Consider the following 12,383-nt stretch of genomic DNA (forward strand, 5'->3'; position numbering starts at 1 on the left):
TTTTTTGTTATTAATTTAGGATTTATTTAGCACATTTCCAAAACTATGTGTGAATCAAGAGAAAAACATAAAAGGACATTTTAAAAAATGACATTAAACTCTAAAAACAATATGTAATGTAAAAAAGAACTTGTCAAGTATTTAAATCCACTAGGTGAAGGCATAAGCTCTGTGCTGTATATTGCCATATATATTGTTTTATAACTAATTTTTCTTTCTTGGTGTTTTAATCTGGTTTAACAATATGATGAAACACACTAAAATCAGCTAGGTGTAGACTGTGTTGAATGTGCACTGTATAAACTTATGTTATAAATTTACTATTTCCAAACCTCATATTTCTTAAGACTGATTTTTGTTCATTAGATGCTTCTTTGTGTTCTTCTCTGGCTTAAACAATATGATGAAACACTTTGGAGCAAATATACACAGTATTAGTCCAAAACTAGAGGCCAGAATGGCAAATATCTCTACAGCCACTGTAAATTTCCCAGGAGAGCTGACATAGGCTGGGATAAAGGTGATCCAGACTGCACAGAATATCAGCATGCTGAATGTGATAAGCTTGGCTTCATTAAAATTATCAGGTAATTTCCGGGCTAGGACAGCTAGCACTAAGCAAAAGGCAGCTAGTAGACCTATGTACCCGAGTACAGCCCAGAACCCAATAGCTGAACCTAATGCACACTCCAGGATGATTCTCTTCTTGTATACAGTTAGGTTTTTCATTGGAAAAGGGGGACTAACAACCAACCAAATAGTACATATTAAAACTTGAATGAATGTGAAAGACACTACAGTCATTCTTTGCTGTGGAGGACCAAACCATTTCATGACATTACTACCTGGGAGCGTGGCTTTGAAGGCCATTAACACTACTATAGTTTTTCCGAGAACACAAGAGATACAGAGGACAAAGGTGATCCCAAACGCTGTGTGGCGCAGCATGCAGGACCACTCAGAGGGTGCTCCAATGAAAGTTAAGGAACATAAGAAACACAGAGTCAGGGAGAAGAGCAGCAGGAAGCTCAGTTCAGAGTTGTTGGCCCTGACAATCGGGGATGTCTTGTGACGAAAGAACACAGCCGCTGTTATAATAGCAAGACAGGCACCACCAACAGAGAATGCAGCCAGGATGATTCCTAGGACCTCGTCAAAGGAAAGAAACTCTACAGGCTTGGGGAAACAAGTGTCTCTCTCTGCATTAGGCCAGAACTCCTTGGGGCAAGGGAAACAATCAGGAGAATCTGGAAAAATAAAATAAAAAGAGGTTTTTAGTACTCATTTATTTGATGTTGTGGATATGCATTATAAAATAAAATACCTGTAACATTGCTAATCTCTCCCTCAGGACACAGTATACAGTCATAACAGCAGATGGGTTTTCCTTTCTGTAGCACTTTACGAGTTCCTGGACGACAGCTGTTACTGCACACTGACACAGGCACCTGGCACATAGGTACACACAAACGCAGCACTTAGTATTAAAGGACTGTGAATTTTGTCCCAAATCTCTTATGCTGGAATAGTGACCAAAAACACATATTGTACCCTTTGAGATCACCAAATTAGAATTTTGATTACATTAAATTATTTATTTTAGGCTCTTTACTTGTGTACCACCCTCCACCCAGGTGAGGTTTTTGTTGATACGGAACTCCTGGCCCACCGGCAGTGATGCATCATAGTACCCTACTGTCACCATCTCAATGCTGCCACTATTACTTTTTTGCCAGTTCACCAGCTCATAGGTGGCCACAGGGTCCCCATTGGCATCAAATGACACATCATAACCATTTTGGGAAAAATTTACTTTCTTCAGCTGAGTAAGAACCTGTGAGGATGAAGTAAAGTAAACAGTGACGGAGAGAATAAAAGTAGAATAAAATTAATATCTGATATCATAAAAAGTACATTGTAGTAAAAACAAAATAGTATTGGGGTTGTTCAATTATTTATTTAGACTGACATGTTTTGACTCTATCCCGGTGTTTTTGTCACACTGAGTTGTAGAATTTGTGTCCTGACACACTGCATTATGAATGGCATGTGCTATTGCATAAACAGCTTTGTACACCATATTAGTGATTCGGAGTTGAGATGTGTCGGTGTACTGGCTCTTGATCGTCTGCATGTCTTCAGTTCCATCACACACATGCTCGTCTACAGCTGCACCTACAAACACACAGACACAGAGGAAAGTCTCTTTAGCCTTGACATGATAACATAACACGTGTTAAGGGCTTCACTGTGGGTATTGCAAAACCACTCCAGCCAAGTTCATACAAAATCTTCTTCTAGACATCAAACTTGACCTAAAATCATCAAGTGAGATTATTCACAGAGATGCACCTTCAGGCCTGGCACCATAAGGGGTGTTTAGGGGGCTTAGCCCACTCAGTTTAGTCCCCTCTGTTAAAACTTTGTGTCTGTAGAAAATAAGGAGATCGATAGAGAGATAGATCACATCACTTAGGGAAGTTAAGGAATAGTCAATAAAGGAGAGAGATAAAGCGCTGCAAACCACACACAGCTATTTTGACACACCTGCAGCTGATTTTTACAGACAATAATAAGTAAATTATAAGAAACATTTTTCGCTCTCCTAGTGCAAGGTTCTCATGTCAGTGTTATGATTAATAAATGTATTCTTTCATTATGGAACAGTATCCCTTACGGTGTTGTTATTTAGCGTTTTAAAACTATTGCTCACAATCACAAATCACTAATTTTTATTTTCTTATTAAAATTCCCCCTTTACGATTTTTAGTAGCCCCCTCAGTCACTTCATTCTGGCACTTGGACATGTCCACCTCATGTCTTTGTTCAATATCACTGGATTGCCCTCTCAATAGAAATCTGGGGTTTTATCTGAACGCACCTGCTGACATTTTAACACAGGCCACTCCACTCAGACTGACAATACACAACACTGCACAACCACAAGGACCAAACTGTCAATGTCACCTGTGTTAAAAATCAGTACAACTTTCTCACTTTTTCCCAGCCTGCAGTTGAATGCACCCTCCCAGAACTCAGTAAGCACTGGGGAGGCAGCCACTTTAGAGGGAGAGAGATCCAGCAAGAATTCTCTCAAACCTGGGATGACAGATTGCTGAATGCCAAATCCAATGGCTCCAGCACAGAAGCTGAACCTCAGCATGTCTGGGTCTGTTACCCAGGACTCACTGCCTATCCACTGGCGAGGTGGAGAAGGCTTGCGTGACAATTCCTCCAGCAGCATCCTCAGTTCTGTAGAGGCTACAAATGCCACAATAACCATAGCTGTCGACCTGGAGAGACATTATCAGTATTATATTATGTCACTACAATTGTCAAGACACGTAACACAAAGTATAAAAAATTAATAATAAAATAAACCCCCATTTTAAATTTGACTATTTTTGACCTTTTTTGTGATTTTTATGTGTGGGTCAGTGTCAGTACAGGAAACAAAAGCACAATCAGTTATGAATAAACCTCCGAATAATGTCAGCTACTCTCTGGATCTTGCTTTGTGGGTGGTTCCGATGGAAAGATACAGAGTATTCCACACAGATCCCCTCCTTCTGTGCTGCGTCCAGGAAAGACGCCATGCCATTATTGCCATAGTCTGAATCTGACCGGACAGCACCTATCCATGTCCAGCCGAAGTGTTTTACCAGCTTGGCCAGTGCATCAGCCTGGAACTGGTCACTAGGGATTGTTCTGAAGAAAGTTGGGTACTGCTGCTTATTAGACAGGCATGCACAAGTTCCAAAGTGGCTCACCTAAAGAAAAAAACAGTGTAACTCTTTTATGGGACTGACAAAAAAATAAGACAGGCCTATATCAAACACATAGTTTGCCAGAAATTAAAAATATTTACCAGAGGAATGTTAAAGGGCCCAATGATGCGCGACATGCTGATGGATCTCGTGGAACCAGACTCACCAACGATAGCCATCACCATACCAGATTGAGAGCAATTGTTGCCAGTGTAAAAGACTGGGTCAAGGCCATTCGCAAGCTGAAATGCAACATGCATTGCCAGGGGTACTGCCGTACACGAGTCGTGAATCTGATAACCAAGTTTGATGCCCGGCAGCAGCTCTGTGCTGTTGTTAATCTCCTCGATGGCAAAGACCATTGCACGTGAGAAGCGCAGTTCACGGGCGTCAATGCTGCACACAGACACTCATGTCAATGTTCAAATTTATAAATGACATCACAGAACATCACACCATCAAAATATCACAAAATACTAATAATATGTGATATCTGCACTTTATGTGTGAATAAAATATACATCACAGAGTTACCTGATGACCAAAATTCAGAAGACAGGAATAGATATCAGTCCAAAATTCAAAGAAATTTAAATATAAGGCTTAACAGTACTCAAATAAATGCAAAGTCTTAATTTGTTTTAATTCTGTTAATAAAATAAATATTTTTTAAGCTTTCAATACTCCACAAAAGATTTGCAACACAATTGTAACCTTTTTATATAAATAAAAACATTTCTATCTTAACACAGTGTAACATCCTCATATCCACAACTTCTCCCTCTTACTAACCTCCCTGTGCACCTTTGCTGCTCAGGCATTGTGGTGTAGTTATGTGTCACTGTTTGTTCGTACTGGTGTATGGAGAAAACTCCCCCAATAACGTAGTCACCATCCATTGAGAATGCAGGTAGACGAGTGGTACTCTGCAGCTTACATTTCACAGATGAGGCCTCAGTGCTGACCCCAGCCCTTTGTTTTAAACCATCCCCAGAAGTATTCACAGCAAGAGCTGAGTTCAGCTCACACAAACCCAGAGACAGAATCAGGCCAATAAAGAAAGCTGAGATCTCCATCCCTCAAGTGTCTGTATGTGGGCATAACTGTGTGTTTTCACTGGTTTATATAGATTTTCAGTCATAATCCTCCCTCCTTCTACTAGGTAAGAGAGGATTTCCTTATTCAATAGTCTTTAATAAAATCTTGTCCAAGCCTTTTTTTATGTGCAGCATGTGCAATATAATCTTCATTAAGAGTCTTTTTTCTCCTCTTCAGGGATCATGATTTTCCTAATTTTGTCCATTACACTTTTTTGTTTTTAGTTGCTAACGAATGCATATTTAATGTGATGTTTCTATTGTTCTTAAATAAATTAGAAAATGTATTGTTCGACTTCGAAATATTTTAAATAATTTGATCAAAAGGTTGAGACAGAACTCAGTACCTCACATTTTCGTTATGAATTTATTTAGCACTCAATAAAAAAGTTTATTTGTAATATAAGAACAATATATTAAAACCACATTCAAATGACATAAAATAAATGAAACACAATGTAAAAAAGATTTGAATCAGCAAGGTGAAGACTATGTTGAATGTACACAGCATAAACTCTATGTGTTGTGTTATATAATAACTATTAGCAAACCTCAGATGTCTTAAGACTGATTTTTGTTCATTAGATGTTTTTTGGTATTTTTCTCTGGCTTAAACAATATGATGAAACACTTTGGAGCAAATATACACAGTATTAGTCCAAAACTAGAGGCCAGAATGGCAAATATCTCTACAGCCACTGTAAATTTCCCAGGAGAGCTGACATACGCTGGGATAAAGGTGATCCAGACTGCACAGAATATCAGCATGCTGAATGTGATAAGCTTGGCTTCATTAAAATTATCAGGTAGTTTCCGAGCTAGGACAGCTAGCACTAAGCAAAAGGCAGCAAGTAGACCTATGTACCCGAGTACAGCCCAGAACCCAATAGCTGAACCTAATGCACACTCCAGGATGATTCTCTCCTTGTATACAGTTAGGTTTTTCATTGGAAAAGGGGGACTGACTACCAACCAAATAGTACATATTAAAACTTGAATGAATGTGAAAGACACTACAGTCATTCTTTGCTGTGGAGGACCAAACCATTTCATAACATTACTACCTGGGAGTGTGGCTTTGAAGGCCATTAACACTACTATAGTTTTTCCAAGAACACAAGAGATGCAAAGGACAAAGGTGATCCCAAACGCTGTGTGGCGCAGCTTGCAGGACCAATCAGAGGGTGCTCCAATGAAAGTTAATGAACATAAGAAACACAGAGTCAGGGAGAAGAGCAGCAGGAAGCTCAGTTCAGAGTTGTTGGCCCTGACAATCGGGGATGTCTTGTGATGAAAGAACACAGCCGCTGTTATAATGGCAAGACAGGCACCACCAACAGAGAATGCAGCCAGGATGATTCCTAGGACCTCGTCAAAGGAAAGAAACTCTACAGGCTTGGGGAAACAAGTGTCTCTCTCTGCATTAGGCCAGAACTCCTTGAGGCAAGGGAAACAATCTGGAGAATCTGAAAAAATAAAATAAAAAGAGGTTTTTAGTACTCATTTATTTGATGTTGTGGATATGCATTATAAAATAAAATACCTGTAACATTGCTAATCTCTCCCTCAGGACACAGTATACAGTCATAACAGCAGATGGGTTTTCCTTTCTGTAGCACTTTACGAGTTCCTGGACGACAGCTGTTACTGCACACTGACACAGGCACCTGGCACATAGGTACACACAAACGCAGCACTTAGTATTAAAGGACTGTGAATTTTGTCCCACATCTCTTACGCTGGAATAGTGACCAAAAACACATATTGTACCCTTTGAGATCACCAAATTAGAATTTTGATTACATTAAATTATTTATTTTAGGCTCTTTACTTGTGTACCACCCTCCACCCAGGTGAGGTTTTTGTTGATACGGAACTCCTGGCCCACCGGCAGTGATGCATCGTAGTACCCTACTGTCACCATCTCAATGCTGCCACTATTACTTTTTTGCCAGTTCACCAGCTCATAGGTGGCCACAGGGTCCCCATTGGCATCAAATGACACATCATAACCATTTTGGGAAAAATTTACTTTCTTCAGCTGAGTAAGAACCTGTGAGGATGAAGTAAAGTAAACAGTGACGGAGAGAATAAAAGTAGAATAAAATTAATATCTGATATCATAAAAAGTACATTGTAGTAAAAACAAAATAGTATTGGGGTTGTTCAATTATTTATTTAGACTGACATGTTTTGACTCTATCCTGATGTTTTTGTCACACTGAGTTGTAGAATTTGTGTCCTGACACACTGCATTATGAATGGCATGTGCTATTGCATAAACAGCTTTGTACACCATGTTAGTGATTCGGAGTTGAGATGTGTCGGTGTACTGGCTCTTGATCGTCTGTATGTCTTCAGTTCCATCACACACATACTCGTCTACGGCTGCACCTACAAACACACAGACACAGAGGAAAGTCTCTTTAGCCTTGACATGATAACATAACACGTGTTAAGGGCTTCACTGTGGGTATTGCAAACCCACTCCAGCCAAGTTCATACAAAATCGTCTTCTAGACATCAAACTTGACCTAAAATCATCCAGTGAGATTATTCACAGACATGCACCTTCGGGCCTGGCACCATAAGGGTTGTTTAGGGGGCTTAGCCCCCTCAGTTTTGTCCCCTCTGTTAAAACTTTGTGTCTGTAGAAAATAAGGAGCTCAATAGATGGATAGACATAGATCACATCCCTTAGGGAATTTAAGGAATAGTCAATAAAGGAGAGAGATAAAGACCTGCAAACAACAAACAGCTATTTTGACACACCTGCAGCTGATTTTTACAGACAATAATAAGTAAATTATAAGAAACATTTTTCGCTCTCCTAGTGCAAGGTTCTCATGTCAGTGTTATGATTAATAAATGTATTCTTTCATTATGGAACAGTATCCCTTACGGTGTTGTTATTTAGCTTTTTAAAACTATTGCACACAATGACAAATCACAATTTTTTATTTTCTGATTAAAATTCCCCCTTTACGATTTTTAGTAGCCCCCTCAGTCACTTCATTCTGGCACTTGGACATGTCCACCTCATGTCTTTGTTCAATATCACTGGATTGCCCTCTCAATAGAAATCTGGGGTTTTATCTGAACGCACCTGCTGACATTTTAACACAGGCCACTCCACTCAGACTGACAATACACAACACTGCACAACCCAAAGGGCCAAACTGTCAATGTCACCTGTGTTAAAAATCAGTACAACTTTCTCACTTTTTCCCAGCCTGCAGTTGAATGCATCCTCCCAGAACTCAGTAAGCACTGGAGAGGCAGCCACTTTAGAGGGAGAGAGATCCAGCAAGTATTCTCTCAGACCTGGGATGACAGATTGCAGAATGCCAAATCCAATGGCTCCAGCACAGAAGCTGAACCTCAGCATGTCTGGGTTGGTTACCCAGGACTCACTGCCTATCCACTGGCGAGGTGGAGAAGGCTCGCGTGACAATTCCTCCAGCAGGATCCTCAGTTCTGTAGAGGCTACAAATGCCACAATAACCATAGCTGTCGACCTGGAGAGACATTATCAGTATTATATTATGTCACTACAATTGTCAAGACACATAACACAAAGTATAAAAAATTAATAATAAAATAAACTTCCATTTTAAATTTTACTTTTTTTGAAATTGTTTTGTGATTTTTATGTGTGGGTCAGTGTCAGTACAGGAAACAAAAGCACAATCAGTTATGAATAAACCTCCGAATAATGTCAGCTACTCTCTGGATCTTGCTTTGTGGGTGGGTCCGATGGAAAGATACAGAGTATTCCACACAGATCCCCTCCTTCTGTGCTGCGTCCAGGAAAGACGCCATGCCATTATTGCCATAGTCTGAATCTGACCGGACAGCACCTATCCAAGTCCAGCCAAAGTGTTTTACCAGCTTGGCCAGTGCATCAGCCTGGAACTGGTCACTAGGGATTGTTCTGAAGAAACTCGGGTACTGCTGCTTATTAGACAGGCATGCACAAGTAGCAAAGTGGCTCACCTAAAGAAAAAAATAGTGTAAATCTTTTATGGGACTGACAAAGAAATAAGACAGGCCTATATCAAACACATAGTTTGCCAGAAATTAAAAATATTTACCAGAGGAATGTTAAAGGGCCCAACAATGCGTGACATGCTGATGGATCTTGTGGAACCAGACTCACCAACGATAGCCATCACCATACCAGATTGAGAGCAATTGTTGCCAGTGTAAAAGACTGGGTCAAGGCCATTCGCAAGCTGAAATGCAACATGCATTGCCAGGGGTACTGCAGAACATGAGTCGTGAACCTGATAACCAAGTTTGATGCCCGACAGCAGCTCTGTGCTGTTGTTAATCTCCTCAATGGCAAAGACCATTGCACGTGAGAAGCGCAGTTCACGGGCGTCAATGCTGCACACAGACATTCATGTCAATGTTCAAATTTATGAATGACATCAAAGAACATCACACCATCAAAATATCACAAAATACTAATAATATGTGATATCTGCACTTTATGTGTGAATAAAATATACATCACAGAGTTACCTGATGACCAAAATTCAGAAGACAGGAATAGATATCAGTCCAAAATTCAAAGAAATTTAAATATAAGGCTTAACAGTACTCAAATAAATGCAAAGTCTTAAGTTGTTTTAATTCTGTTAATAAAAGAAATTTTTTTTTAAGCTTTCAATATTCCACAAAAGATTTCCAACACAATTGTAACCTTTTTATATAAATAAAAACATTTCTATCTTAACACAGTGTAACATCCTCATATCCACAACTTCTCCCTCTTACTAACCTCCCTGTGCACCTTTGCTGCTCAGGCATGGTGGTGTAGTTATGTGTCACTGTTTGTTCGTACTGGTGTATGGCGAAAACTCCCCCAATAACATAGTCACCATCCATTGAGAATGCAGGTAGACGAGTGGTACTCTGCAGCTTACATTTCACAGATGAGGCCTCAGTGCTGACCCCAGCCCTTTGTTTTAAACCATCCCCAGAAGTATTCACAGCAAGAGCTGAGTTCAGCTCACACAAACCCAGAGACAGAATCAGGCCAATAAAGAAAGCTGAGATCTCCATCCCTCAAGTGTCTGTATGTGGGCATAACTGTGTGTTTTCACTGGTTTATATAGATTTTCAGTCATAATCCTCCCTCCTTCTACTAGGTAAGAGAGGATTTCCTTATTCAATAGTCTTTAATGAAATCTTGTCCAAGCCTTTTTTTTACGTGCAGCATGTGCAATATAATCTTCATTAAGAGTCTTTTTTCTCCTCTACAGGGATCATGATTTTCCTAATTTTGTCCATTACACTTTTTTGTTTTTAGTTGCTAACGAATGCATATTTAATGTGATGTTTCTATTGTTCTTAAATAAATTAGAAAATGTATTGTTCCACTTTTAAATATTTTAAATAATTTGATCAAAAGGTTGAGACAGAACTCAGTACCTCACATTTTCGTTTGGAATTTATTTAGCACTCAATAAAAAAGTTTATTTGTAATATGAGAACAATATATTAAAACCACATTCAAATGACATAAAATAAAAATAAAAAAACACAATTTAAAAAGATTGAAATCAGCAAGGTGAAGACTATGTTTAATGTACACAGCATAAGCTCTATGTGTTGTGTTATATAATATCTATTTCCAAACCTCAGATGTCTTAAGACTGATTTTTTGTCATTAGATGTTTTTTGGTATTTTTCTCTGGCTTAAACAATATGATGAAACACTTTGGAGCAAATATACACAGTATTAGTCCAAAACTAGAGGCCAGAATGGCAAATATCTCTACAGCCACAGTAAATTTCCCAGGAGAGCTGACGTACGCTGGGATAAAGGTGATCCAGACTGCACAGAATATCAGCATGCTGAATGTGATAAGCTTGGCTTCATTAAAATTATCAGGTAGTTTCCGAGCTAGGACAGCTAGCACTAAGCAAAAGGCAGCTAGTAGACCTATGTACCCGAGTACAGCCCAGAACCCAATAGCTGAACCTAATGCACACTCCAGGATGATTCTCTCCTTGTATACAGTTAGGTTTTTCATTGGAAAAGGGGGACTGACTACTAACCAAATGGTACATATTAAAACTTGAATGAATGTGAAAGACACTACAGTCATTCTTTGCTGTGGAGGACCAAACCATTTCATAACATTACTACCAGGGAGTGTGGCTTTGAAGGCCATTAACACTACTATAGTTTTTCCAAGAACACAAGAGATGCAGAGGACAAAGGTGATCCCAAACGCTGTGTGGCGCAGCTTGCAGGACCAATCAGAGGGTGCTCCAATGAAAGTTAATGAACATAAGAAACACAGAGTCAGGGAGAAGAGCAGCAGGAAGCTCAGTTCAGAGTTGTTGGCCCTGACAATCGGGGATGTTTTGTGATGAAAGAACACAGCCGCTGTTATAATGGCAAGACAGGCACCACCAACAGAGAATGCAGCCAGGATGATTCCTAGGACCTCGTCAAAGGAAAGAAACTCTACAGGCTTGAGGAAACAAGTGTCTCTCTCTGCATTAGGCCAGAACTCCTTGGGGCAAGGGAAACAATCAGGAGAATCTGAAATAAATAAATAAGAAGGGATTTAGCAGTTATATATATGATGTTGTAAAAAATACATTAGAAAAAAAGTAGATTACCTGTAGTATTGCTAATCTCTCCCTCAGGACATGGTATACAGTCATAACAGCAGATGGGTTTTCCTTTCTGCAATACTTTACGAGTTCCTGGAGGACAGCTGTCACTGCACACTGACACAGGCACCTGGACACATAGGTACAAAGAACTCACAAATAATTAGGTGTGCTCAGAGATTTTAGGATTAAAGTATAAATTCACTTTTCCTTCAAATCTTTCTTTCAACAACTGTCACGTGCGAGTATATGCAGTGAATGCTTATTGGTCATTGTAACCATTCCTGTTACTAAGAGATCCCTTTCTCAACTCAGTACCAAATCCACAGTAGTCATTTTGTGTAGAGAATGCATACTACAATTTGGCTGAAAAATACTACAGTATTTTGTTGTGCATATTCCGTCTTTTTGTTACTACCCCCTTGCCACAGCTCATTTAAGGAACTTGATCCGTCTGCCTAAGGCTGCTAAATTGTTATATTATATGAATACCGTAAGTCATTTTTGTACATAATGAGGATCATAGATTTTGTTTCACATGTCTTACGGAATGGTATTAGGAATGGATCTCTTCAAAGCCAGTATGGACAAGGGGAATAGGGAGCAAAAACACATATTATACCCTTTAAATGATTTATTTTGGGCTCCCTTACTTGTGTACCACCCTCCATCCAGGTGATATTCTTGTTGATAAGGAACTCCTGGCCCACTGGCAGTGATGCATCATATTTGCCTACTGTCACCAACTCAATGCTGCCACTCTCACTTTTTTTCCAGTTCACCAGCTCATATGTGGCCACAGGATCTCCGTTGGCATCAAATGACACATCGTAACCATTTTGGGAAAAATTTACTTTCTTCAGCTGAGTAAAAACCTGTGAGG

The 12,383-nt window shown here is 39.5% G+C and overlaps 2 protein-coding genes across 11 annotated transcripts in view; both read right to left on the reverse strand.

Annotated features, from left to right (window-relative positions):
* LOC127361886 (extracellular calcium-sensing receptor-like) overlaps positions 1-12,383 on the reverse strand; it is a 15,977-nt gene continuing 3,594 nt past the window's right edge. For 2 of the 10 annotated variants that reach the window (XM_051396954.1, XM_051396949.1), the window contains exons 6-8: positions 12,154-12,375; positions 1,325-1,448; positions 1-1,247 (exon numbers count right to left, since the gene is read on the reverse strand). In XM_051396954.1, coding sequence (XP_051252914.1) covers positions 343-1,247; positions 1,325-1,448; positions 12,154-12,375 — 1,251 coding nt within the window. In that variant the 3' untranslated portion in view covers positions 1-342. Of the gene's footprint in view, positions 1,248-1,324; positions 1,449-1,612; positions 1,835-1,969; positions 2,176-2,967; positions 3,294-3,480; positions 3,771-3,868; positions 4,164-4,559; positions 5,176-5,230; positions 6,331-6,407; positions 6,532-6,695; positions 6,918-7,052; positions 7,259-8,056; positions 8,383-8,570; positions 8,861-8,958; positions 9,254-9,650; positions 11,427-11,506; positions 11,631-12,153; positions 12,376-12,383 lie in introns of those variants that run through there. The other 8 variants (XM_051396950.1, XM_051396956.1, XM_051396957.1 and 5 more) reach the window with 8 other exon arrangements.
* The window catches only part of LOC127361890 (extracellular calcium-sensing receptor-like), a 21,573-nt gene continuing 20,459 nt past the window's right edge, over positions 11,270-12,383 (reverse strand). Inside the window, exon 9 of the mRNA XM_051396968.1 lies at positions 11,270-11,328. The gene's annotated coding sequence lies outside the window, so the exon portion shown is untranslated. The remainder of the gene's footprint in view (positions 11,329-12,383) is intronic.

This window comes from Dicentrarchus labrax, unplaced genomic scaffold (assembly GCF_905237075.1).
Source record: "Dicentrarchus labrax unplaced genomic scaffold, dlabrax2021, whole genome shotgun sequence".
Classification (NCBI taxonomy): Eukaryota; Metazoa; Chordata; class Actinopteri; family Moronidae; genus Dicentrarchus; species Dicentrarchus labrax.